This window comes from Erpetoichthys calabaricus, chromosome 8, assembly GCF_900747795.2.
Source record: "Erpetoichthys calabaricus chromosome 8, fErpCal1.3, whole genome shotgun sequence".
Classification (NCBI taxonomy): Eukaryota; Metazoa; Chordata; class Cladistia; order Polypteriformes; family Polypteridae; genus Erpetoichthys; species Erpetoichthys calabaricus.
In genome coordinates, this window is record NC_041401.2 from 191977600 (window position 1) to 192004823 (window position 27224).

The 27224-nt window shown below is 44.4% G+C and overlaps 1 protein-coding gene across 2 annotated transcripts in view; it reads left to right on the plus strand.

Moving 5' to 3' along the window:
- The window catches only part of vwc2l (von Willebrand factor C domain containing 2 like), a 79075-nt gene extending 62612 nt beyond the window's left edge, over positions 1-16463 (plus strand). For both annotated transcript variants that reach the window (XM_051930327.1, XM_028808010.2), the window contains exon 4: positions 15473-16463. In XM_051930327.1, coding sequence (XP_051786287.1) covers positions 15473-15621 — 149 coding nt within the window. In that variant the 3' untranslated portion in view covers positions 15622-16463. The remainder of the gene's footprint in view (positions 1-15472) is intronic.
- Positions 16464-27224: the final 10761 nt, after the last annotated feature.

Sequence of the window (27224 nt, forward strand, 5' to 3'; positions counted from 1 at the left end):
AAATACCCCTCCTTACCAGTTCTAGCCAGTCGTGCCATGCAGCTCAGCCAATCGTATAAAAGAGAAATTAGTAGTCCTCACAGGTGGCGCAGTGGTAGTGCTGCTGCTTTGCAGTAAGGAGACTGTGGAAGATTGTGGGTTCGCTTCCCAGTTCCTCCCTGTGTGGATAGCGCTTTGAGTACTGAGAAAAGTGCTATATAAATGTAATGAATTATTATTATTATTATTATTAGGCGATGCTCATTTAACCCTAGACTTGCATGTTTAAACTTGCCATGTGTCTAATCAACAGAGGAAAGAAACAGCATGTACCGTATTTTTTGCTCCATAAGATGCACCTGACAATTAGACGCACCTAGATTTAGAGGAGGAAAACGAGAAAAAAAATATTCTGAACCAAATGGTGTACCAATATGTTTAATAAAATATAGCAGAATAATATTTCAACCATGTAAATTCAACAGCGGTATTAAGAGACATCATCACTGTCATTAACAAATAAGGAGAGACTTTAAGGTTCAAGCACTCTTCTAGTTTTATGGAAACCCCAAGAACTCCTCATCGCTAGTGTCAGAATTTATGAAGCTCAGTTGCTCACAATCACTTTGCAGGAGCACGTACCTATCATCACGCACGTTTGGACCAATGTTCCCTGAAGTTATATCGCCAGTCTAGTCCCATCTATATTTGTAATGCCACAAAGCCCTTCATCTCGTGTTTTGTTGTGGGTTTCCAGTTTGAAAAACGAGAATGCGATGCAAGCACAGCCCACGATTCAAAAAATTGCTCTGCATACCTGTTTGTCTCGTCTGACAGTAGCTGAAAGGCAGCTTCAGGAAAGAACAGCCTGAAGTAGTCCAGCGACTGGTAATCTGTCGAGTCCAACAGCAAGCCATACTGTCTTGTGAAGTCCGGTAGCCAGTTTGGCTCCCACGGATCAATGTCTAGGTATTCCTCCTACACGAACCTTGCCATTGGTGCATCGGCTGCACGAATGCGCTCAGCTGGGGCGGCATCGGCAAGTGTCCCGATCAGCTGATGCCAGTTCCTCACTCTCTTGTTCGATCTCCTGATCACTCTCAACAAAAGTCAGACTCAGTGATAATGCGCAAAACATTTGTTTTCTGCACTCGCTTCGCTCCCTCGTGAGATGTCGATGCCATCTTGCCATTGTTTACATTTGTTTACATTTCGCAACTCACGCACACGCAAGGATTAGACGCCGAGTCAATGAGTCTAAATTTTCTCCAAGCACAGAGGGAATGCCTGTAACGTAACAGTGAGTTCTGTCGCCCTCTACCCCTGGATGTCGACTTTTGTCAGGTAATACACATCATGGTCTGTGACGCAATATTCGCTCCATAAGACGCACAGACATTTCCAACCTTCTTTTGGGGGAAAAAAAAAGTGTCTTATGGTACGAAAAATACGGTAATTATCCAGAGTCCATCCCCACATCACTTGCAGGAGCCGACCTCAGATGGGACGCCAGTCCATGACAGGGCCGGAAAAAGTCCAGCAGCTCATATATCAGCTCAGTAAGACGCCTCATCATCACGACGGGCGGCGTTCGCGTTTCTCTCAAATACCGCCTTGGCACAGAAGGCAGATGTTCCGCTGCAACTGTTACCTGAAGCCAGAGAGAAAACAGAGACAGACAAAGCATACTAAAGCTTTGAGAGACGGGCATTCAAAAGAGCTGTTGCCTATCATCTCGTCTCAAAAGGCCGGCGAGGAAATACAAATTGGCTGGCAGCTGGCAGAAATGAAGAGTGAAGCCAAAAGCCTCTCGTCGGGAGCGGGATCTGTTTGTCAGAGATTTGTGATGAATTCATACAAACTCTGGGGGGCAGCGGAGGAGCTCAGAAAAAGGAAGGGCGGGAACAACAACCTTGGGCACTGCCACAGAGGGACAGAGATAAAACGAAATGCTGAATGTGCTTGGCGTGGGCACGAGAAATTCTGAAGTGAACGCAGTTTAGAACAAATTAAAAACATCTTGGTGTTGAGTGTAGAGGGGGGTTAACACTTTACAGAAGGGGCTTTATGGGGTTTTTTATCTACGTTTTGACATTGAGCACAAACAAAGGTCTTGTCACATAGCAGATGCCATTCTAAAGTGCCGTACAGAGTGGCCAATTGCTTTGGTACTCCTCTCTGGCAGCGTGCTGTGGCATTTTTTGAACAGATATTTATGTTGCTTTTATTCAAAGTGACTTACAAAAAGGGTCTATATGAACAAGTTAACATCAGTCTGGGGTGACCGATTGGGAACAAGTGAGACAGGGCAAGGGTACAAAATTAACGGGCACAAGTGAAGAGCTCAGAACAAAATACAAGCGAGTGACGGTTCTTAGATTGTAAAAGCATAATATCAGTTAGACAGATCACCACCAAACGAGAGGGTCTTCAAACGCTTCTTAAACACATTTAGGGAGTCAGAGTGAGATGGGCAGCTCGTTCTACCAGCCAGGAGTTCGATGGAAGTGGCATCACCAGATGCCTTTCAAGAAAAGACCCAAGTGGTCGAGAAGGAGCACCAGGACCTCCAAAGTGTCTCCAAATACACTCACCGGCCACTTTATTAGGGCAAGTGCTTGTTAGTTGCAAATATCTAATCAGCCAATAACATGGCAGCAACACAAACAATTTCGGCATTTAGAGATTGAAAAGATGACCTGCTGAAGTTTGGACCGATCATCAGGATACGAAAGGGGACTGAAGTGACTTTGAATGTGACATGGTTGTTGGTGTCAGACAAGCTGCTCTGAGCATTTCAGAAAGTGCTTATCTATTGGGATTTTCACACACAACCATCCATCCATCCATTTTCCAACCCGCTGAATCTGAACCCAGGGTCACAGGGGTCTGCTGGAGCCAATCCCAGCGCACAAGGCAGGAACCAATCCCGGGCAGTGTGCCAACCCACCACAGGGCACACACAAACACACAAAGCACACACTAGGACCAATTTAGAATCACCAATCCACCTAACCTGCATGTCTTTGGACTGTGGGAGGAAACCCACGCAGGCACGGGGAGAACATGCAAACTCCATGCAGGGAGGACCCGGGAAGCGAACCTCAGGTCCCCAGGTCTCCCAACTGCGAGGCAGCAGCGCTACCCACTACGCCACCGTGCCGCCCACACACAACCATCTCTAGAGTTTACAGAGAATGGTCTGAAAAAGGGAAAATATCCTGTGAGTGACGGTGCTCTGGGCGAAAATGCCTTGATGATGCCAGCGGTCGGACGAGAATGGCCAGACTGATTTGTGCTGATAGAAAGCAACTCTAAGAACCACTCATTACAACCAAGGTATGCAGAAGAGCAGCTCTGAACACACAATACGTTGAACCTTGAAGCAGGTGGGCTACAGTAGCAGGAGACCACACCAGGTGTCACTCCTGTCAGCCAAGGACTGGCAACAATTCACATGGGCTCACCAAAATTGGACATCAGAGGATTGGAAAAATGTTGCCTGGTCTGATGAGTCTGGATTACTGCTGTGACATTTTGATGGTAGGATCAAAATTTGTCTTTAACAACTTGAAAGTGCGAGTCCATCCTGCCTTGCATCAACAGTTCGGACTGGTGGTGGTGTAATGGTGTGGGGGATATTTTCTTGGCCCACTTAGTATCAATTAAGCATCATTTATATGCCACAGCCTACCTGAACATTGTTGCTGACCATGTCCATCCCTTTATGACCGCCATCTTCTGATGGCCACTTCCAGCAGGATAATGCATCCTGTCGCAAAGCTCGGATCATCTCAAACTGGTTTCCTGATCATGACAGTGAGCTTACTGGACTCAAATGGCCTCCACAGTCACCAGACCTCAATCAGGTAGAGCACCTTTGGTAGGAGGTAGAATGGAAGATTCGCATTGTGAATGTGCAGACAACAAATCAGCAGCAACTGTGTGATGCTATCATGTTTCCAGCACCTTGTTTGAATCTGCGCCATGAAGAATTACAGCAGTTCTGAAAGCAAAAGGGGGTCCAACCCGGGACTAGCAAGGTGTACCTAATAAAGTGGCCGGAGAGTGTATAGAAATGCTGACCCACTGACTGCACTGTAGGCAAACATTGAGAATCTGAACCCAATGTGTTCTGCTCCAGGGAGTCGCTGTAATGGTCTGAAGAGGGGCGTGTGGTGTGACCACCTCAGCTAGCTGAACACTAGACATGTTGCTGGTGAGTTCCAGGTTGACATAGGCTCCAGCAGCCACTCTGACCCTGTTTTGGGTAAAGTGGGTTAGAAAGTGAACTAACATGGCACCTAAAGGCCTCTCCAGATTGTGAGGAGCAAGATTTTTCCAGACTGATGAAACCAACATTAGCATCCCGTCTGAAGGAGACATTATCATGAAACACCTTTCATGGGGTGCACTTATTTTCTCACATGTCCGTACCTGCAGTTTCAAGCAAAGGAGAAAGAAACTCGGCTGGGCAGAGCGAGTGAACAAACGAGCAAGTCAGACAACAGATGTCACAACCAGAATCCTTTGACATGCCTCTAATGACTCCGATTATGTTGCAGCCATATTTTACCATACAGAGAGAAGAGCCAAATGTAGAAATAACATCTGTGAAGCAGCAGCAAGATGAATGTGGGGAGATCTGACAGCATATTAGGAAGATCAATAGAACAGATGCATTTGTTGTAAAGTAATAACGGCCCGGCAGTAAATCTAATTCAGACGTTGAGGTCGGTTTTAATGTACAAACAGAGAAAGCAGCACCTCCATCCATTTTCTTACCTGCTTGTCCAATTAAACAGACGTGGAGTGGGTGACTGGCGTCCCATCCTGGGTTTCCTCCCACTTTATGACTAATGCTGAAGTGCAATCCAAATCCTTATGACCCTAAAAATTGAAAATTATGGGATTACATGGGCGGCACGGTGGCACAGTGGGTAGCGCTGCTGCCTCGCAGTTAGGAGACCTGGGGACCTGGGTTCGCTTCCCGGGTCCTCCCTGCGTGGAGTTTGCATGTTCTCCCCGTGTCTGCGTGGGTTTCCTCCGGGCACTCCGGTTTCCTCCCACAGTCCAAAGACATGCAGGTTAGGTGTATTGGTAATCCTAAATTGTCCCTAGTGTGTGCCCTGCGGTGGGTTGGCACCCTGCCCGGGATTTGTTCCTGCCCTGTGCTGGCTGGGACTGGCTCCAGCAGACCCCCGTGACCCTGCGTTAGGATATAGCGGGTTGGATAATGACTGACTGACTGACTTTCATGTTCTATCTATTCATTATATTGTGCCTTTCATATTATATCTATCTATTATATAGTGCCTTTCATATTCTAGGGCAGCACGGTGGCGCAGTGGTAGCGCTGCTGCCCCGCAGTAAGGAGACCCGTCTGGGTTCGCTTCCCGGGTCCTCCTTGTGTGGAGTTTGCATGTTCTCCCCATGTCTGCGTGGGCTTACTCCCACAGTCCAAAGACATGCAGGTTAGGTCCATTGGCAATCCTAAACTGTCCCTAGTCTGTGCTTGGTGCGTGTGTGTGTGTGTGCACGCGCCCTGGTTGTTCCTGCTTTGCGCCCTGTGTTGGCTGGGACTGGCTCCAGCAGACCCCCGTGACCCTGTGTTAGGATATAGTGGGATGGACAATGACTGACTGACTGACTGACTATTATTATTCATTTAGCTCCTATATTAGGGTGAGTGTTACAAAGTTTGTTACTTAAGGGTCCTGTAAATTCCATCATGATATATTCAAGCAAAATTTCAAAATTTAATATAAGCAGTCTGCAGTTTCAAAATATGAGGACACAGTGCCACCTTACTGTCTGGAGGTGAATTACATGTTTTACAAGAGCCCAGAGCATGTGGCCTAAGCCCACAAGGCTGTGGTGGTTTGAACTGTTCCTTTGTCACAGTCATTTGTCGAAGTGGGTTTATTGATTGAGAGTGTGTGTGCGCACATTGCAGTAGCCTTAAAAACAAGTCCCCTCAAGCGTCAAAAATAAATGGCCTCAATCCAAACTATTTCCTATTCGTATCCAGCTGTTTGCAGCATTTCAAAGCTTTTTGCTGCTGTGCCAAAAGAAATGAAGGACCTCTCGTGTGTCTATTTGAAGTGCATCATCCTTAAGTCTGCATGCATTCCGCACCCCCCACATAACATCCACACTGCCATCTTAGTGACCGATGGCTTTAGCAAGGGACCTAAGACAGAGCGCCTCTGAGATCCAAACAGCGACATGAGATTCTACATGGAGATAACGGGGAGACGCAGCCCTTTGGCTCATCGATTCTGTTAAGTGGGCTCGGCGTTTGACAGCTCCCCGCTCCCGGCATCATTAGGGCTCTGCTGATAACTGAAATCGGCTCATCTGGTTTGCATAAGGAGATTTAAGGAGAATTCAGACAGAATGGTCTTATATAGGGTAGAATTGGAGTTCACCTGTGGCAAACTGAATTGACTGGACATCACACGTGTACCTGTGTATAGAAGGTCCCACAATTCACACTGTATGTCAGGAACTCTCTGTAGACCTCTATGATCAAAATGTGGGGAGGCACAGATCAGGGCAAAGGAGATCAAACCACATGTAAAGCTCAGAGTGCTCCCTGGAGCAGGGCGGCCTCCAAAATTGTCAAATGGAAGACGTTTAGGAACCAACAGGACTCTTCCTAGAGTTGGCTGTCCTACTGAACTGACTAAGGGAACCTTGATCAGGGAGGTGACCAAAAGCCTAATGGTCACTCTATCAGACCTTCATAAGTCCTCTGCTAAGATAGGAGAACCTGTTGAATGGATGACAAGCTCTCCAGCCCTCTGTCAATCAGGTGTTTATGGTGGAGGGAGACCACTGCTGAGGAAAAGGCAGATGGCAGTTCAAAGGACTCTGAGAGCTTGAGGAGAAAGGCGCTGTATAACACTATAGGTCTGTGTGTAATGCATTGTGGGCAGATATGCTAGGCCCTGTATTACAATAGAAAATATGAAAGACTAAAAAAAATACACTAACAACAGATAGATACGATAGTAATACTGTTTGGCTGATGGGCAGCATGGTGACAGTGTGGTAGCGCAATAAGGACGCCAGAATTTGTGCTGGATGGAGTTTGCATGTTCTGCCCATGAGTTTGCTCCCACTGTCCAAAGGCATGCAGATTAGATGGATTGGTGACACTAACTTGACCCCTGATGTGTGTTCACCCTGTGACAGACTGGTGCCGTGTCCAGGTGTTGTTCCTGCCTTGCACCCAATACTTGCTAGGATAGGCTGCAGCTTCCCGTGTTCCCATCCTTGTTAAGTGGGCATAGTAATGGTATGTTATCATAGACTGATAGACTGAAGAGGCGCTATTTGATCAGATAGTTTGGATGAGGGAAGACAATTAAGGAGTCTAAAGAATTGCTGGGGTGCCAACTGGGTCACCCGTTCAATACGATGCCAGCAATTAGTGATGAAAACGTGAACTCAGTGGCACAAAAGGACATAAACAAATAGGCAGTGGTTACCTTAGGTTGGCTTCCTGCGTCAACATGGCTCAGAAGAGCAGGTCCTCCATCCCGTGGCCAGCTCGGGTCCAAAATAAGACACGCCTCCTGCTGGGGACATCCAGTTTTGATAGGACTCTGACCGGAAGGGGCGGGGTCAGTTTCCCTCATTGCGCATCGTCGCGGTGCTGTTAGTGTAAAAAGAGATGATACGGTTAACAACAGCGCCCCCTCTTACCCCGGAGTGTTATTACATACCTCTGATGATACCGGAAGGGGGGACGGGGATGTCCTGTTTCATACGAGTCTGACTGGAAGGGGCCATCACTGGGCATCTTCTCAGTGCTGTTGATAGGAAAAGAGACGATACCATTAGCGACAGTGAACTGCTCTCGTCTCAGAGTGGTATTGCATGTCTCTGATGAGTCCGGATGGTGTTCCTCCAGAGTGCATGCCTGACAATAGTTAGATATTAATGACATGACTTAATACTTACATAGAGATTGCAGGGTGGAATCTTGACATCATAAGTTGGCAGTGCCAAGTATTATTCAAGCCGTGACGCTCATATTTGTCTTTTGAACCTTAATTTTTCTTTTCCCCCCTCCTATCACGAAGAAAACCCACCGCAGGGGCAGTTCCTGACTGTTCTGTAAGCTAAGCAAGCTTTCACTGGCCTTTGAACCCGTGGCCTCATGCACAGTGAATGCTTCCAATGGTGGATGGCCGATTTACAATGTTCTGCTTGGTCCTGTAAGACCACAAAGCTGTTAATTATCGCCTCCCGCTGCAGACGTCCCATTCCCCTGTGATGTCCCCACTTAACTTGGACTATGCGGAATTTGTTAATTGTTATAATGGCCCCTTTTCCAGATATGAATCCTCCACATTTACAGTTACAGCTCTTCTAGCGGCTTCACGCTCGCGCACCTAATGATCTGCAGTTCAATCGCAGCGCAGCAGTACTGGCACAAAAGAGAAGCATCTGAAGTGCGTGGGAATGGAATGGGAAATAAAAAAAAAAAATTCAATTAAAGTCAGGACAAAATGTGGAGCTCGGTGATAAATATGAAGCTGAAAGCACCGAGGCAGAAAGTCAAGCGAGGTCACCTGCACTTGGCTGGAATGGCTACGTCCTGCCACTTTGGGCTTTGTGCTGACCTGCGGGACCAGGTCAAACCACAGGGGGCAGCGCCTCTGACTGCAGCATTGGGCACTGACTTGGGAGTGGTGCATTGTGGGACACAGTCAAAGTCACCCATGAGGGCCAATCAACCTACCCTCTCTCTCTCTCACACACACACACATACATACACGCAGACACGGAGAGAACATACAAAGTTCACACAGCCTTGGGTGCAAACCCAACACGCTGGAAACCCCGAGATAGCCGCATATGTACAGTCCTGTGAGAAAGTAAGTGCACCCCATGAAATTCTTTTTTTTTTTTTTTTTTTTTTAACCATATATGAACAGATCAGGAATTGAACTTCATTTAAACCGTATTAATAGATAAAGTTGATATAAATGTAACAAACATCAGGCCACACTTTCATGTTGTATTCCAATGGATAATTTAAATAAATACCAGCTGTACTTGTCATCTAAGATGGCTTGAAATCTAATTGATGTAGACTTCGGCCTTAACGTGTGCTCTGCTTCTGTTACATAGCATTTGACGCAGGATTCACAAAACCAGCACTAATGTTTGTGATGCGCCATCTGTTGGATTGCAGAGTCATAGCAACTGGACAGACACACGTGCCCTTTGGTTAGGGTGGATAACAGTAAGTCCACCCAATGCCAACCCAACCCCCATTTGTTCACCACCTCAAATATCCCAAATTAGAATCAGGTGAAGATGATCAGAAATTCATTAGAAGGGATCTCGTCTGTAGCTGTCCTCTTATTTAACTCCACTCAGCTGCTTAGTTAGTTTCTGAAGTTTGTGTTATCACCATGCTGAGACTGTGATAACACAAACTTCAGCAACTAACTAAGCAGCTGAGTGGGGATAAATAAGAGGACAGCTACAGGCTCTCCGAGGCCTTCCAAAAAAGAGGGTTAGAGATGCCCAAGAGTCTCGGAAGAGACTGAGAAAGATCTCCAAACCATTGGAAACCAACCATTCTGCTATCCAGAAGATCATCTACAAGCGCAGAAGTTGTCAAACAACTACCCGTTTCACCAGGCCAGGCCACCCTAGGAAGTTCATCCTGAGGGCAGAACACTGAAAGACATCTCCAAGAAGCCCAGAATTTCACTATGGGACCCTCAAGGTACCCCACCCCACTGTTGATACCTTTAGAAAGAGGTTGCACAAATGAGGTCTCCATGGGAAACGTGCCAGGAGGAGATAGAAAGAACATCAGGGCAAGACTCAAGTTTGCTCATGAAGACCAGGCCTTCAGAAACAAAGTGCACTGGACGGATGAGGCCAAGATGGATACAGTTTTGTTTGTGTGGCCACAGTGCCAGAGGACATGTCTGGGGAAAAGTGAAGGCAGCATGTGAACAGAAAGAACCTCCTAGCAACTATAAGGCATGGTGATGGAAATGTTTGGGTCTAGGGCTTGCTTTGCTACATCAGAGCCTGTGCAGCTCACCATCTTCAAATCCGCAAAGAATTCTTCATTATTCCAGGGGGGTTGCCTGAAGATAATGTGAGCCCACCTGTTAGAAGACTGACGCTGAACTGAAAGTGGACCTTGAAACGTGACAATGACCCTAAAAGTACCGGTCAATCCACTAAGGAGTGGTTGAAAAGAAAGAGAAAAAGAGAAAGACATTGAAGGTTCTTGAATGGCCCAGATCTGAAATGCTGGGGGGTTAGGGGAGATCAGGCAAGACCCCCCCATCAAACTTCACACAGCTGCAATAATTCTGCATTGAGGGGTGGGGAGAACTTCTTGCCAGTTGATGTCAGAGACCATTAGATAGTTACAGGAGTCACCGACTTGACTTGAAGGGTGACATCAGCCATCAGGGGAGTCGGACTTATTTTTATTTTACTTACTTAAATTATTAAGGATAAGATTGAGCAACACCTGGCAAGGACAGGAGTTATTAGGAACAGTCAGAGTGAGCTCAGAACAGGGAGGTCGTGTTTTACTAACATGCTGGAATTCTATGAAGAAGCAACCAAAGGATACAATCAAAGTGGAGCAGATGAGATTATTTATCTCGACTTTCAGAAAGCATTTGATAAGGTGCCACATGAGAGGGTGGGCATCAACTGAAAGAAGTGGCAGTTCAGGGTGATGTTTGTAGATGGCTGCAGAATTGGCTCAGACACAGGAAGCAGAGGGTGACAGTGTGAGGAACCTCATCAGAACTGGGTGACGTTGAGAGTGGTGACCAGCAGGGGGCAGTGCTGGGGCCGCTGCTATTTTTAATATACGAGGGGGGACCCAAAAATAACCGGAATTTTGTTGTTAGGTTATTTATTTATTTCCGGTTATTTTTGGGTCCCCCCTCGTATACAGTTAGGTCCATAAATATTTGGACAGAGACAACGATTTTCTCATTTTGGTTCTGTACATTACCACAGTGAATTTGAAATGAAACAACTCCGATGCAGTTGAAGTGCAGACTTTCAGCTTTAATTCAGTGGGGTGAACAAAACGATTGCATAAAAATGTGAGGCAACTAAAGTATTTTTTGAACACAATCCCTTCTTCATTTCAGGGGCTCAAAAGTATTTGGACAATTGACTCTTTGGCTATTTCATGGGCAGGTGTGATCAAATCCGTCGTTATGTCCTTATCAATTAAGCAGATAAAAGGTCTGGAGTTGATTTGAGGTGTGGTGCTTGCATGTGGAAGATTTTGCTGTGACGATGATTTTTTGGAAGAAATAAGTGAGTAGGACTGGTGAGCTTTGTTGGGCTGAATGGCCTGTTCTCATCTAGATTGTTCTTCTAATGTTCCCTCAGATGGAAATGTCATAGCTGTTCATTTTTACATTGAATACATTATTGTAACATGAATTTTTCATTTTTTTCCACCCCTAATTACATCACCTTCACCCGGAAATGCTGTTTAATTGAAGATCTAATCTTGAGAGGTCAACATATTTAAAAATGACAAACAAATTTCACAAGACTGTATGCACTGAAAAATAAATTAAGAGAGGAAGGTGTGGAAGAGGACTGCCTGGCCTCCCACCTGAGCCTCGTCCTGCTCTATGCTGGAATTCCACCGCCCCTCCCAGGTGTTAATTTGTATTTTCTCATTTCCAAAGCCAGTTTGTGTTTATGATGCCATCACATAAAGTATATGTCCTGCCCTGTCCTGCTATCTCCCAGCTTATTGCTGCCAATGCGCCCACCATGCCATTCAGAGAAAATAAAGACGTTTCACCCTTCGCCTTTTCTTTAACATCTCCATGCTGACCCTATTAAGAACAATTGAGCGAATGGCGTCAGCCCCCGCGGCCGTTAAAAAAAAAAAAAAAAAAAATAGTCCAAGGCAGTGCTGGTCACGGAGGAGGTCTTTTTAACTCATTACACAAACTGTTTATTTATATCCTGTGCCAGGAGCTCCTCGGATCAATAGGAATTAGGACTTGGCAAAGCGAGCTAATAGTTCCCCAGTTTGCAATCAATGGATTTTAATTTTTTAAGCTTTAAGAAGGCCGGCTGTAAATCCGCAACAATGGAAGAGCAGACAACTCGGATGGAAAATTTTGTTCTTTATGAGAGTCCTTGCAACATTCGTTTAGTGTGTAGGAACAGGAGCAGCGTGTCTTCTATTAGGTCTCGTCAAGATGCAGCGCCTATGGAAAAAGCATTCACCTTCTTGGAAGTTGTCACATTTTCTTGTTACTGCAGATTGAAATACGGTGGAGCTAATATGATTAATAAGTTTTTCTTTTTTTTCTTGTTTAAGTCAAAGTCAAAACAGGGAACATTTTAATTAAATGTCAGAAATTCGACAAACAAGAGGGAGACCCTTCAGTCCATTAGGCCCGTTTGTTTAGCTAATAAGCTAAGCTGTCCCAATGTCCCATCTAGAGTCCTCTTAAATGTTGTCAAGCTGAAAGAATTCTGCTGGATCTACTTTACAAATCTTTTGTGGATTTTGAAGACCGGAATTAGGCCCACACATAGGGTCTTCCTCTGCTAAACAGGTTTAGTCCCGTTACGTCATGTCCCATGATGCTCCTGGTCGTTCTCCTCTACACAGCTTCAAGTGCTGCTATGTCTTTTCTTGTACTATGGTGACCAGAACTGCACACAGCACTCCAGATGTGTTCTTACTAGTGCTTTACATAGTTTGAGCACAATGTCCCTCAACTTACATTTAACAGTTTTTAATTTGTCTTGCCTGTATTGTCCTAGAAAGGAACTACGCAGAATTTGGTCAAACCCAGTCAAAGTGTGTTGGATTGTTGCTCTGGTGTGTGCACAGGTTACAAACAACAAAACGAAAAACGGGGTCAGAGGCCCGAGTTCCAAAGTAGTCTGTCATGTCCTACAGAGGAACCACGAATAAGGTGGTCCAGAAACATCCGAACAAATCCAAAAATCTTATTATGGGATATCATCTACACTTGAACTCTGCTCTGTACTTGTCATATTTCTATTGCACTATTAGATTGTATTGAGGATGACTTGTGTTATGTTCTGTGTATTGTATTGACCCCCTTTTTTTGACACCCACTGCACGCCCAACCTTCCTGGAAAGGGGTCTCTCTTTGAACTGCCTTTCTTGAAATTTCTTCCATTTGTTTCCCCTTTCAAGGGTTTACTGTATTTCTTGCCTTCTTAGAGAGTCAATGCTGGGGGGCTATCAAGAGGCAGGGCCTGTTAAAGCCCATTTGAGGCACTTCTTGTGTGATTTTGGGCTATAAAAAAAATAAATGGTATTGTATCAAAGGGTGTAGGATTGTAATACTTGCTCTGAGCCAGTAAGTAGCACTGGTGTGCACACAGGTGTAAAAAAAACACACCACCACCGGAACCCCAGGGTCACAACTTTGGTTTCTATCTAGTGTCTTAATTCTATTCTAGTTTCTATCTTGTCATTATGGTTTTAGAAAGGAACTACAAAAAATGTGATCCATGTTGGTGAAAGGGTATAGGATTGTTATACTTGATCTGAGCCACCGGGTGGGAAAACTGTAGCACTCAAGTGTGAAACAATTTAGACCACCCCAGGGTCAAAACTTTGGGTTCCAAAATAGTCTAATTTGTCTGTATTACCCTAGAATGGAACTATGAAAACTTTGGCGCAAAAAGGTCAAAGGGTGTAGGACTGTAATACAGTAATCCCTCCAGAGGCACCCGCGAAATAAGAAAATCCGCGAAGTAGAAACCATATGTTTATATGGTTATTTTTATATTGTCATGCTTGGGTCACAGATTTGCGCAGAAACACAGGAGGTTGTAGAGAGACAGGAACGTTATTCAAACACTGCAAACAAACATTTGTCTCTTTTTCAAAAGTTTAAACTGTGCTCCATGACAAGACAGAGATGACAGTTCCGTCTCACAATTAAAAGAATGCAAACGTATCTTCCTCTTCAAAGGAGTGCGTGTCAGAGAGAGAGAGAGAGAGAGAGAGAGGGAGGAAAGCAAACAAATCAATAGGGCTGTTTGACTTTTAAGTATGCAAAGCACCGCGGCACAAAGCTGTTGAATGCGGCAGCTCACACCCCCTCCGTCAGGAGCAGGGAGAGAGAGAGAGAGAGAGAGAGAGAGAGAGAGAGAAACAAGCAGTCAAAAATCAATACGTGCCCTTCGAGTTTTTAAGTATGCGAAGCACCGTGCAGCATGTCGCTTCACGAAGCAGCTGCACAGAAGGCAGCAACGTGAAGATAATCTTTCAGCATTTTTAGACGAGCGTCCCTATCGTCTAGGTGTGCGAACAGCCCCCCTGCTCAATCCCCCTACGTCAGGATCAGAGAAAGTCAGCGCAAGAGAGAGAGAGAGAGATAGAGAGAGAGAGAGAGAGAGAGAGAGAGAGAGGTAAGTTGGGTAGCTTCTCAGCCATCTGCCAACAGCGTCCCTTGTATGAAATCAACTGGGCAAACCAATTGAGGAAGCATGTACCAGAAATTAAAAGACCCATTGTCCGCAGAAATCCGCGAACCAGCAAAAAAAAACGCGATATATATTTAAATATGCTTACATATAAAATCCGCGATAGAGTGAAGCCGCGAAAGGCGAAGCGCGATATAGCGAGGGATTACTGTACTTGCTCTGAGCCAGTAGGTAGTACTGGTGTGCACACAAAGAAAAAAAACCACTGTGGTGCCAGGGTTCCAATTTTGGGTTTCAAACTAGTCTATCTTGTACTTATGGTCCTAGAGTGAAACAATGTAAAATTCAGTCAAAGGCTGTTGGACTGAAATAGCTGTTAGCCAGCAGGAGGCACTGGCACACAAATTGTAGCACACAGGAAAAATAATACCCACTGGGACCCCCAGGGTCAAAATATTGTGTTTCAGTCTTGTCCTTTTGGTCCAAATTTGGTTGAGCTTAGTCAAAGGGTGTTGGATTGCAATAGTTGTTCTATGCCAGTAGGTGGCACTGGTGTGCACAGATATTTCTATAAAAAAAAAAAATAATAATAATAAATTCTTTGCATTTATATAGCGCTTTTTCTCACTACTCAAAGCGCTCAGCAATTGCAGGTTAAGGGCCTTGCTTAAGGGCCCAACAGAGCAGAGTCCCTACTGGCATTTACGGGATTCGAACCGGCAACCTTCCAATTGCAAGTGCAGATCCCTAGCCTCAGAGCCACCACTCTGAAACAAAACAAAACAAACTTTGGAATCCCAGGGTCAAAATTTGGGGTCTCAAAGTGGTGTACCTTGTCCTTATGGTTCTAGAAACTATGTAAAATTTGGTCTAGGTTGATCAAATGGTGCAGAGTATTGTATGGGGAAGAGACACTTGACAGACTTTCTATTTTGTATAGAAAACAGAATGTAGAATAGAGATTGAATATATAGATAGACAAGCAGACAGATAACATTATATTCAATTATATGTATTTTTTTCTATTCCCTAGGTCCAAATTGCTTTGCAGGAACAACTATAATCCCAGCTGGCATTGAAGTCAAGGTGGACGAGTGTAACATTTGTCACTGTCACAATGGCGACTGGTGGAAGCCGGCACAGTGCTCGAAGCGCGAGTGCCAAATCAAACAGACTTCATAGATGCATAAAGGGAGAAGACGGACACGGCGGTGTAATCTACAGGAGACCGACGGCGAGGAACACCTACCTACCTGCCTGCCTGCCTGATGCGGCAGAGCAAAACCTCCTCGTCAAGCTGACTGATGAACGTGGGAATCAACTGCTCACGTTTTTTGTTAAGAGACAAAAAGAAAATAACGTTAGACCTTTTGGATCACTGCAGCTGCTTACGAGTACACAGGTAGCATTCCTAATTTTAAATGTTTATATAAAGCAGCTTGTTCCGGTCTTTTCCTTTTTGCCCCCCACTCCCCACTTTTGAAACTGCTTTTCCAGAAGAGTGACAAAAAGGGTCGTAACGCTGTACCTGGAGATTGAACGACGAGTTTGAAAATGTGGGCTTCCGGGTTACACGACTTGCAGACACGCCTGCTGGAATATTGAGCATGGACTTTAATAAAGGCAGACGTCTGCGAAAATGACGCTAGGCAGAAGCCGATGGAGCAACAGCGGGGGAACCTGGAGCAGCACGAGGCTGGACGGTCAGGTGGGTTTGGGGGTCCCAAATTTGATCTTTGAAGTGAGAGGGGCTGCCGTCCCCAAAACATCTGAGCCGAGGTGGCCCAGCCGCTCGGCACCCCAAAAAAGCACATCCAACAACTGGCAGGACTTCGTCATGGGACGCTTGAGGGTCATCATGGCCTGAGTCAATCCTAAATATCTGGTGATGTTTGTATAATGTTGAATATGTGGGGGAATATTTGCACCTTGCAAAATTATAAATATATATATTTTTTTAAACCGTGTCGGTAAGATGAAAATCCCATTTAGTTAATTTAATTAATTAAAAGCTCCAGCATAAATAATACATCTCTGCTGTTTTCTTTCTTTTTTGGTTGTTTTTTTCTTTATCGAAAGGTACAAAAGCCACACTTCACCACCAGTAAGGGTAATGGATGAAGTTTAAAAGATATACCAGCATTAAAATATTCAGTCCTAGACTCCATCATCCCCCTTCCCGCTGCTGCCAATCCTCAAAAAGCTGATAAGAGGTGCAACTGATTCAATCTGAAAGTGTATTGCGATCAGTAAATAAAAGGCTACAGGGTACTCGTTTAGTGACACCTCCACCAAACACCTTACTCCCTTCACTCCCCGGTGCGATATACGAACACTTAGAGGTACAAATACACACAAGAGCACCAAGAAAGAGAAGGGGAATGAGTGAATACAGTCGAAATAATAATGAATATCCTGTCTTAGAGAGTTTCTCACTGAAGGATGTAAAACAAAACGGCCGATTTCTCACTATCCCGAGGAATAGAGAGCAAGTCCGACTCACCATCAGGCCAAATCTCAAAACTCCCACACATCTTAGGTCTTCACCTCAACCATTTCTTTCTTCTGGGTGGCCACCCCACAAATAGCAGACACGTCCCAAGGTGAAGTTCACCTCCGCCTTCTTCCTTGGCTTAGATAGCCAAGCACTTTTCTTGGCTGCTTCCCTTCTTTCCCCGGTCCACGGACCAATTTTAAGTTTAAGACTATTTCTTACCATAGAATTAAAAAACACCTTATTTTCCCTCATTTTATTCTTTAATCAAAAATAATAATCTGAATCATTTTTTCATTTTTGCTTCTAAAATGAAATTTCAAATACCAAAAAGTACACGGACCCAAAACAAGGCCCGTCATCGAAAATTATATCTGAGCGTCTGTCATATGAACACGGAGAAGTGAGAAGGTTTTCTGCAAGAAATGTTAGAAAGATTTGTGCTGAGCAAATCTCGGGCTGTCGACTCTCTGACACACATTTGGAGATAGAGGTGACAAAAGCTATACATGCGTCTGTTTTGTTGTTTTTGAGCTATTACACTTTCATTATTTGAATCACAAATAAATCCAGAAAAGTATGTGTAATTCTAAGTTTATGACTGCTATGTTACAATAGAATGAAAAAATGCCTTATTTTCCCCTCATTTTATTCTTTAATCAAAATCTGAAAATTAAATTTTCGTTTTTTGTTCGAAAATGAAATTTCAAATACCAAAAAATACACGGACCTTCTTCTACCCTCTTTCTCGGTTAGTGGTTGTCCTTTAAAAAAAGAAAAAAGTAACGTGTTCCATTTCCTGCCCCAGTAGTCCTAGTAACATGATGCCTGCCTGCCCTAGGTAGCTGGAAGTCCTACCAAAGTGGGGTCTTCCAAAACTTAGCCGTCGACTGCTATTCCTGAATGGATTCTCCTTTGGTGATCTCAAGTTCCAGGAGGCAATCCAGATTTCAATTCTACGTAGCCTTGCTACAACCACATGCGCTTAACTCATAACAAAGATGGATGGAGGATATCGATGGCTATGGAGAAATAAAAAAAAAAAAACAAAACAACCTCATCCTCATCCTCACGGTGCGGCCAGCTTTGTGGAGCAGTTAGATAAACTGCATTTTCTACTCCCATCTTTGTTCAATGAAAAAGCTGCGGATGGTCCAGGTGCTCTTTCACAAAAAGACTCAAATAGTCCAGGAACTGTCTCTTGAAGGTCTTCATGATTTGACGACGTAAAGTAAGTACCCCTGGTCTGTAGTCAGGAGGTGAAGAGGCGCCCGTCTTAAAATCCACAGCAGCAGCACTTTCTGGTGCCTTGGTGACAGACTGAAAAGGGGACAGGGGACATCACAAAGCTGGTCAGCATGGGCCTTAAGTGCTTGAGGACTGACACCATCTAGTTACCTGCTCACTTGGTCAACAGTTATGAGTGGCCCATGCTGATGGTCGGGATTGACTACTAGATGAAGTGGTAGGAGTTATTGAAGGTGTGGGTGATAGAAGGAGGAAAACTCTGCAAAATTAATTGATTCTGGGTGTTCGAGGGAAATATGGACAAAGCTAACACCTGAGCCTTAGATTGATTGAGCCCTACGATGACACCCAGTCCATTCCCAACAGCCTTCATGTTATACTGAGTAATGACGGAGAAAGTCCACACACCGTCACCTCAAGCCCCAGGGTCTGTGCAGAGACAACACTAAGGACTCCACTGCACCATCATTTCTTCAAGCAGCCTAAAGTGGCCTTCATTGACCCAAATGGGCAGATAATGACAGATACTCTCAGCTTGTCCCAAACTTCTGGCCAGGAAACAAAAGTGACGGTTGATGAACGGTCATAATTTGAACCTGAGGGCGTCAAACTTCCCTAAATAATGCTAATCAATTCAGCCCATAACTTGTAAGCCGTGTTGCCAGCACCACTCTGATTAGTTACTAGGAGCTGGCAGTTTCAGCACATTCAGGATGAAGTGCCCAAGTCACGGCACCCGCCAGTATTTCATTAAAAGAACAATACCCACTTTTATTGGATTTTTCACTTTGGTTGCAGGGATGTCGTAAAAAGCAGCTCCTCCGCCAGACCCTCCTCTTTATTGCTTCCATAAAAACTGCAGTAAAATATTTCCAGTCAATTGTTTGTCTTAGTAAATCATGCGGCTACTCCATTGTTTGATGTTACAAGGCTGGGGCGGACCAGTCAGTTCTCGGCTTTTTTATTTTTTGCCTTTCACTCTCGCTTTGTTTTCCCCTCTTCAGACTCCCGTTTGATGTTCACGTTTCTTTCACCTTCTCTGTCAAGTGGCTACTCGGCTCTCCTATCCTCAGAGTCTCGCCTACTTGTAATATACACTTGACCATGTCAACAGGTAGCATGACAAACTTTAATATTATATAGTGCCTTTCCCATGCTAAAACATGCTAACACACTACTGGCGCACTTGACCCAATTTATCTTGGAAGCATCAGGGCACATGGCAGGAACCAAGACTGGAAGGGGTGCCATTACCTATCAGGGCCTACTACACTCACACATGGAGTTTATTTAGAGGGAAGTATCAGCCACAGATGGGTGTCTTTTAGAGAAATACTGAGAGACGTTGGGAGAAACGGTACAAAAATGGAGAAATACCAGTGGGCTATAATAATAATAAATATTATTATTAATAATACCACCTTCCCTATGCTCAGAGCCAGTCAATCCATTAGGTGACGTATACAGCTGCCTAGTGTGCCGTCATTTGAGCAATACCATTTATGAAAGTTAAGTAGTATGTGTGTTCCGGACACTGAGGGAGACCATTGAGCCCTCTAACCCTCTGGGTCGCCGACTCTAAGACTGAGTGAGTGCTGTTACCTGCCTTGGGGGGTTTATTAATGAAAGTGATAGTGTGCATCAAGAGGCACACTCCTTAAAGTGGTGGTACTGAAGGGGAGTAATCAAAGGGGACCCTAATCCATGTCATCAGGGGTGCATGCTCTATACACCAAGGGGTGTGCACTTTTTTTTTAGGATCTTTTATTAAAAGCAAATAACACTCCATACAATCAAGTCAAACTTAACAAAACAAAATACAAAGCAACCCCCCCAGCCATGAGAAACAGAGGAAGACTAACAACCGGAGTGGTGGCTCTGAGGCTAAGGATCTGTGCTGGTATTCAGAAGGTTGCCGGTTTGAATTCCCGTCACCGCCAAAAGAGATCCTACTCTGCTGGGCCCTTGAGCAAGGCCCTTAACCTGTAATTGCTCCAGGGGTGCTGTACAATGGCTGACCCTGCGCTCTGACACCAAGGGGTATGCGGAAACTAACATATTCCTAATATAAGAAATTGTATAAGGCAAAATAAAGAACCAAAAAAAAAAAAAAAACCAGAATAAAACAATTGAGAGTAGAAAAGAGAAAGGAGTCTTTTCCCTCCCAATATAAAGGGCTTATTCTAAAATATTATTGATTAGGTCCTGCCATGTTTTAAAAAAGTTTTGAACAGATCCTATTAAGTGAGAATTACATCCATCCATCCATCCATTTTCCAACCCGCTGAATCCAAACACAGGGTCACGGGGGTCTGCTGGAGCCAATCCCAGCCAACACAGGGCACCAGGCAGGAAACAATCCTGGGCAGGGTGCCAACCCACCGCAGGACACACACAAACACACCAAGCACACACCAGGGCCAATTTAGAATCACCAGTCCACCTAACCTGCATGTCTTTGGACTGTGGGAGGAAACCGGAGCACCCGGAGGAAACCCACGCAGACACGGGGAGAACAGGCAAACTCCACGCAGGGAGGACCCGGGAAGCGAACCCAGGTCCCCAGATCACCCAACTGCGAGGCAGCAGCGCTACCCACTGCGCCACCGTGCCGCCCGAGAATTACATTTTTCCCCAATTTCAAACAATATATAACATCAGTTACCCACTGACTTAAAGGAGGTGAGTTAGGATTCTTCCACTTGAGCAAGACAAGTCTAAGTGCCAATAATGAAGTAAAGGCCATGACAGTTTGTTTGTCCTTCACCACTTTGCATTTCTTAAAGATCCTTAGGGAAGTGGGAAGAAATCCAAACAACCCGAAGCTAAACCCCCCCCACACAAACATGGACAGAACATGTAAATGCCACGAAGAAAATGTCTACACTGGCATTTGAACCCTAACCCCTAAAGCAGTAAGACAGAAACACTAACCACCGTGCACCATCTGATACCCAAATAATGTAAAAGAATAAGCAACCTGCATGATGTATGTGGTTATTTGAGGACAGCACCGCCATAATGTCAAGATTAATGTTTTGTGACATTTGGATATGCCGGCATTCCTAAAAAATGAATTCTTCATTAGCAGTAAAGTGCATGGTAGAAAATGACCTGCAACTTCAATTGTATTAATGGCTTATACTTTATGCTTACAAATACAGAGACCAATATTAAACATAAGGAAATAAAATTTGGAGAGATAATGAATACGGATAAAAACAGTAGAGAGTAAAACGAATACAGTAGGGTGGCACAGTGGTCAGTCCTGCTGCCTTATGGATCCCACTACCTGGGTTTGAATTCTGTGAGGGGCTCCCCCTTTGTGTGGGGGATGCTACTCCCCTATGATGGACTGACACACAGTTCACCGAGCCAGTCTGGGCAGCACTGGGCATACCAAGACAATGGAGAGCACTTCATTAATATACTGTGCATGTCTATTATGTGCGTGTTGGGGTGGGGATGGCAATATGGTGGTACAGCTGCTGTCTTGGAGTGTTCACGTCCTGGGGGTCCTCCCTCCTTGAAGCTTGCATGTTCTCCACGTGTCCTCCCACAGTCTGAAGATGAGGTGGATTGGTGTGTGTATGTGTGTTCGCCCTGTGATGGACTGGCACCTCTTCTAGGGATTGTTCTTGCCTTGCACCCTATGCTACCTGGGTTTGGCTCTAGCCCCTGCAATGGTCTGGACTAAATGGGTTAGGAAAAACCCCACCCGGCCACTGAGGAAACATACTGAACCCAGGATGCTGTGCCAACCATGTGTGATAAATGACCACACAAAACAAGATGTCAAACTTTCCTAGCATGAATGTGAGCCATTTGGAAAAAAAAATTTTATTCCTGACTTTAATGTGTGGGCTGATTGTAAAGCTGCGTGTTTGTGACATTCTGCTAAAAATGGTAGTTGTGTTAACAGCAGGGGTGACCAGGCACTCAACAGGGGAAAAAATACACCAAGTGAGCTTTTAGACTGAAAATAAATTGAAAGGCAGACAGAAGTGAGGTGGTGGCACTGAATCACCTCTTCTTGTGTTGTGTGGGCCTACTGCAGTGGGAGAAGACAAGCCGAAACAGCTGAAAAGCAACCCATTTTTAACCAAACAGAGCTATTGTGAAGTTCCCTCAGATCCAGCAGCCATTCCTGAAAATGAATGCAGGGAGACAGCCGCTGTAACGTTTATTTTTCCATTTTATAGTACTTTGAAAACAAGACCTCGTACTCTATGGCGGCGGCCTAAATTCAGTGCAGTGGGGATGAATTTCACATACAGGGCTCATCAAACTGGTGGGGCACTTCAGGGCGCTTCCGTCTAACTCCAAAGATTGTCTTCTACCTTGAAGGATATTACAAAGCTGAGATAATCTGTAAGGTTTTCTTTAAGTGTTTGATTTATTAAGTAAAATCAGAATAAAGGTCTGCAAAATTATCAACTTGATGTTAACCTAAAAGAAAAAAAAAAGCCTCAGGTAGTCCAGGAACAACTTGGACAGTCAAACTGATGGAAAACACAACCAAAAATACTATAAAGTCCACCCAGACCAGGATGGCAGGGAGCCCGGATTAACTTGGGCAGCTCTGGGCACAAGGCAGATGCCAACCAACTGCATAAAGCACACTCATTGACAAGGACAACTTAGAACTTTTGAATCAAGTAAACCCATCCATCGATTCACTGACTTTCTTCTCCAGTTCAGGGGGACATTAAGACAGACTGGATTTAGAAAGTATTCAGACCCCTTCACTGTCTCACTTATAATCGGTCACTTGTACCCTTAAATAACCATTAATGACAAAGTCATCATGTGTTTTCAGAAAGGTCTGCAAATGTATTAAAAAAAAATAGCAAACTGAAACCTCTCATTCCTAGAAGTGTTCAGACCCTTTTCTGAGACACTCCACATTGTGCTCTGGTCCATTCTGGCTGCTTTAACTCTCCTTGAGGATTAAAGATGTCCTCCCAGCCATCTGACCTCATCACTGGACTAATCTTTAGACACTTACATTACAATATTGTATATAAGGATGCTATTCTTCTATCATGTGTTTTAAAAGATCACACGGATCAATTTATTTATTTTTCTCACTTATTCATTATTCGTAATCCGATTAAGGAGCTACATTCTTTGTATGAAAACTTGCTATAGATATAAATACTGTTGAGATGTTTCTAGAACTTGATTTGAGCCCACCTGTGGCAAAATGGGGCGACACGGTGGCGCAGTGGTAGCACTGCTGCCTCGCAGTAAGGTAACCTGGGTTAATTTCCTGGGTCATCCCTGCGTGGAGTTTGCATGTTCTCCCTGTGTCTGTATGGGTTTCCTCCCACAGTCCAAACACATGTAGGTTAGGCGCATTGGTGATCCTAAATTGTGTGGGTGTGTGCCCTGCGGTGGGATGGCACCCTGACCAGGGATTTGTTCCTGCCTTGTGCACTGTATTGGCTGGGATTGGCTCCAGCAGACCCCCATGACCATGTGTTAGGATATGGCGAATTGGATAATGACTGACTGAGACAAAATGAACTGATTAGACATTGTTTAGCCTGAGCATAGAAGGTCCCACAGTTCACCATGTCTTGGTAGAGTTCTCTATTCCTCTCCTTTCCCCTTTTGTATTATTAATATGTAGCCTTTGTCAGAAGGCCTCAAATCTCACAGACCTACCACTGTTTATCAGGTATTGTACCATATAACTTTTCCCATCTTCCCTTCTACATTTATAAACTCAGGCAATTCGGTGTAGTAAAAGACAAGCAGGAGTTAAGTTACACTTTAAATAATGTATTATTGATAATATTCATAAACAACAATATGCAAAGTACATTTGAATACTGGCAACCATACAACCTGATAAATGCTGATGTGTAGTTTCAGGCGGCACACAGATGTCTCTAGTCAAGTCCTCATGTTTGGTCAGCTTTCTTCAGAACAGGCCGCATGCCTGTCTCAATATGGCTGCCAGGCTGTGCTCTTCATTGTGTTGTCCTTTTCAGTTCATCATGTTTGAGATGCTCCTTCATCAACTGGCGAGGGTGGGGTGGGTGGGGGGTAAAGCAAGCAAATTTATAGATTCTCTGTCCACACCCTACAGCCAATAGGGTGTCACGTTACTTAAAGGCTTCTGATACAAGCCAATTCCAAACAACCATACTTCAGACAATGGGACATAGAATATCTTCACACCTGCCCCCCAAAAACATTTGTTAAGGTGAAGCTTGCCAGTTAGACAGACTGGCTTTCCTGTGGGGGTTGATTGAGAGAGTCGTGCAGAGAATCACTTGCCAAAACTGTTTGAGGCACTTCACCCAACCCTGTCATAAAACACTGTCCTAGGGGGTGGGGTCAAACATGAATGCTTCTCACTAATGAGATACTAATATTACATTTGCTTTGCCCAAGTTACAAATAAAGACATACAAAATATTTATCAACTTATACGGAAAATGTCACACCACAACCAAGTCCAAAGAACTCTCTGCAGACCCACGTGATCAAATTGTGGTGAGGCATTGATCGAGGCACAGAAGATAAAAACCATCAAATGTTTCCAGAAGCACTGTGGCCTCAAGAATTGTCAAATGGAAGAAGTTTGGAACCACCAGGACCTCTTGGTAGAGTTGGCTGTACAGCCAAATTGAGTAAATAGGCAAGAAGGGCCTTGGCCAAGGGGATAACCAAAAACTCAGAGGTCACTCTAACTGTGCTTCAGAAGTCCTCTGCTGGGATGGAAGAACCTCTCACAAGGACAACCATCTCAACAACACTCCATCAATCAGGTGTTTATAGATAGAAGCCCCTCTTAATAAAGAACTCTGAGTGCATGAGGAGACCCACTCTCTGACCTGATAAGATGAAACATTGCACTCTGGACAGAACCCCAAGCACTATGTCTAGTGATGACCAGGCCCTGCTCATCACCTGTGTGATGCCATCCCTAAGGTGAAGCATGGTGGTAGCAGCATCTTACTATGGGGGTTCAGAGACAGAGACTGGTCTTGAAGAAAACCAGCTCCAGGAGTACACAACATCTCAGAATCTGACTGTGGTTCAACAACCTAAAGCATACAGCTAAGACAATTCTGGAATGGCTGTGGGAAAAAGTCTAACTGTTCTTGAGGCCCACCCAAAGCCCAGACTGAAACCTTATAGAATATGTGTGAAGAGACCGGAAGTTGGCAGTACACAGATGCTTACCATCCAATCTAACTTACCTTCAGAGGTCCTCTGTGGAGATGGGAGAACCTGGTCGGAAGGACAACCAGCTCAGCAGCACTCCATCAAACAGGTGTTTAAGCTATGAGAGGAAAGACAGAAGCCACACTGGAGTAAAAGGCCTATAAAAATCTTACTTGGACTCTGAGCACGAGGAAAAAGATTCTCTGGTCTGATGAAACAAAAACTGAACTCTTTGGGTACGATGTCTAGTGAAAACCAGGCACTACCTATCACTTGTCTGATACCATCCCCACGGTGAAACATGGAAGTGGCAGCATCATACTATGAGGGTGAAGGGACAAGGAAATTGAATTGAAGGAACAAGAAACACAGCCAAATCCAGAGAGGTTGTAGGAGAAAATCTGCTCCGGAGTACACACCATCGCAGAATGTGACGGCGGTTCAATGACCTGATGCATAAGGCCAAGACAATTCTGGAATAGTTTTGACAAAAATCTCCGAGTGTCCTTAAGTGTTCCCATAGAACATATGTGGAGAGACCTTAAGATGGAACTTTTACAGACACCTCCTATTCAATCTAAGAGCCTGAGCGGATCTGCCAGGAAGAATGGGATGAAATGCCCAAATCCAGGTGTGCAAATCTTGTGGAGACTTAAGAAGACTCAAAGCTGGAAATGCTGCCTTCTACAAAGTACTGAATGAAGGGTCTGAATACTTGGAGGAATGAGAGATTTCAGTTTTTGGATTTTAAAGAATTTACATTTTCACTTTGTCATAATGGGTTATTGAGTGCAGACTGAAATGCAAAACTGGCACATTGATCCACTTAAAATCTACAACACAATAAAGTATGCAGAAAGTGAAGGTCTCTGAAGTATTTTTGAATACACTGTACACATCTTTCCCACATTCTCAATATACTTGGCAACCAGCGGAAGGCAATGTAATCCCAAAACCTGAATTTACCACCTATGGCAGCCCAACAAATAAGGGTCTGGTGGGTCGCTGCTAAGCTTCATGATTATTATTTAGGGTTTGACTTGTCATTATCATCATCATCATCTTCCATAGCTATTCCCATTTTTATTTTTGACTAGACATCCACGATTGAGGTTTCTGGTGCGATTTGTAGAGCCAGATGCCTTTCCTGACATCAACCGTACCCATTTATCTGGGCTTGGGGCTGGCTCCAAAATGTAGGTTAGGTTATTATTTAGGGTTTCACTAAGATTTACAGAATGAAAACAATTGGTCAAAACAAAAAGTGAATTTTGGAAATTGGAGAAGTCAATGGTTAAATTTCCAAAGAAAAGGGAAGCTGTGATGTTAAAATGACCTTGTGCTACCAGAGATCCAAACTAAAATGAGGAATGTAAGCCTCAAAGCCCAACACTCCTGGATCGCATTGTAAAGTAAATACAAATGCCTCCATTAGCATGCAGCTGCAAGCAAACAGTTGCTCGCATGATATATTAATATTGAGGCAGGGGACGGATAGCAGGAATCACCTTGGCAACTGAAATACAAAAATTATTTCGGTAGCGAAATTAAGGAGAGAACACTAAAAACACACAGAGCTCCATGCTTTAATGTGTCACAAAGACCCTTGAACCGTCCACTAGTCATATATAATTTAGTCATTTTTACTTTTTTTTTTTTTTTGCATTAAATATGGAATAGAAAAGAAGTTCAAATAAGACAGCACAATAGTACAGTGGTTAAAGCTGCTGCCTCACAGGACATGGGATTGACTGTCTGCACTGTCTGTTAGGAGCAACTGGAGAGCAGCATTAAGCCATTAAGAAGGCTAAAAGAATGTCAGGTTATATAGCGCCTTGACATGTGGAGTCACAGGAGGTTC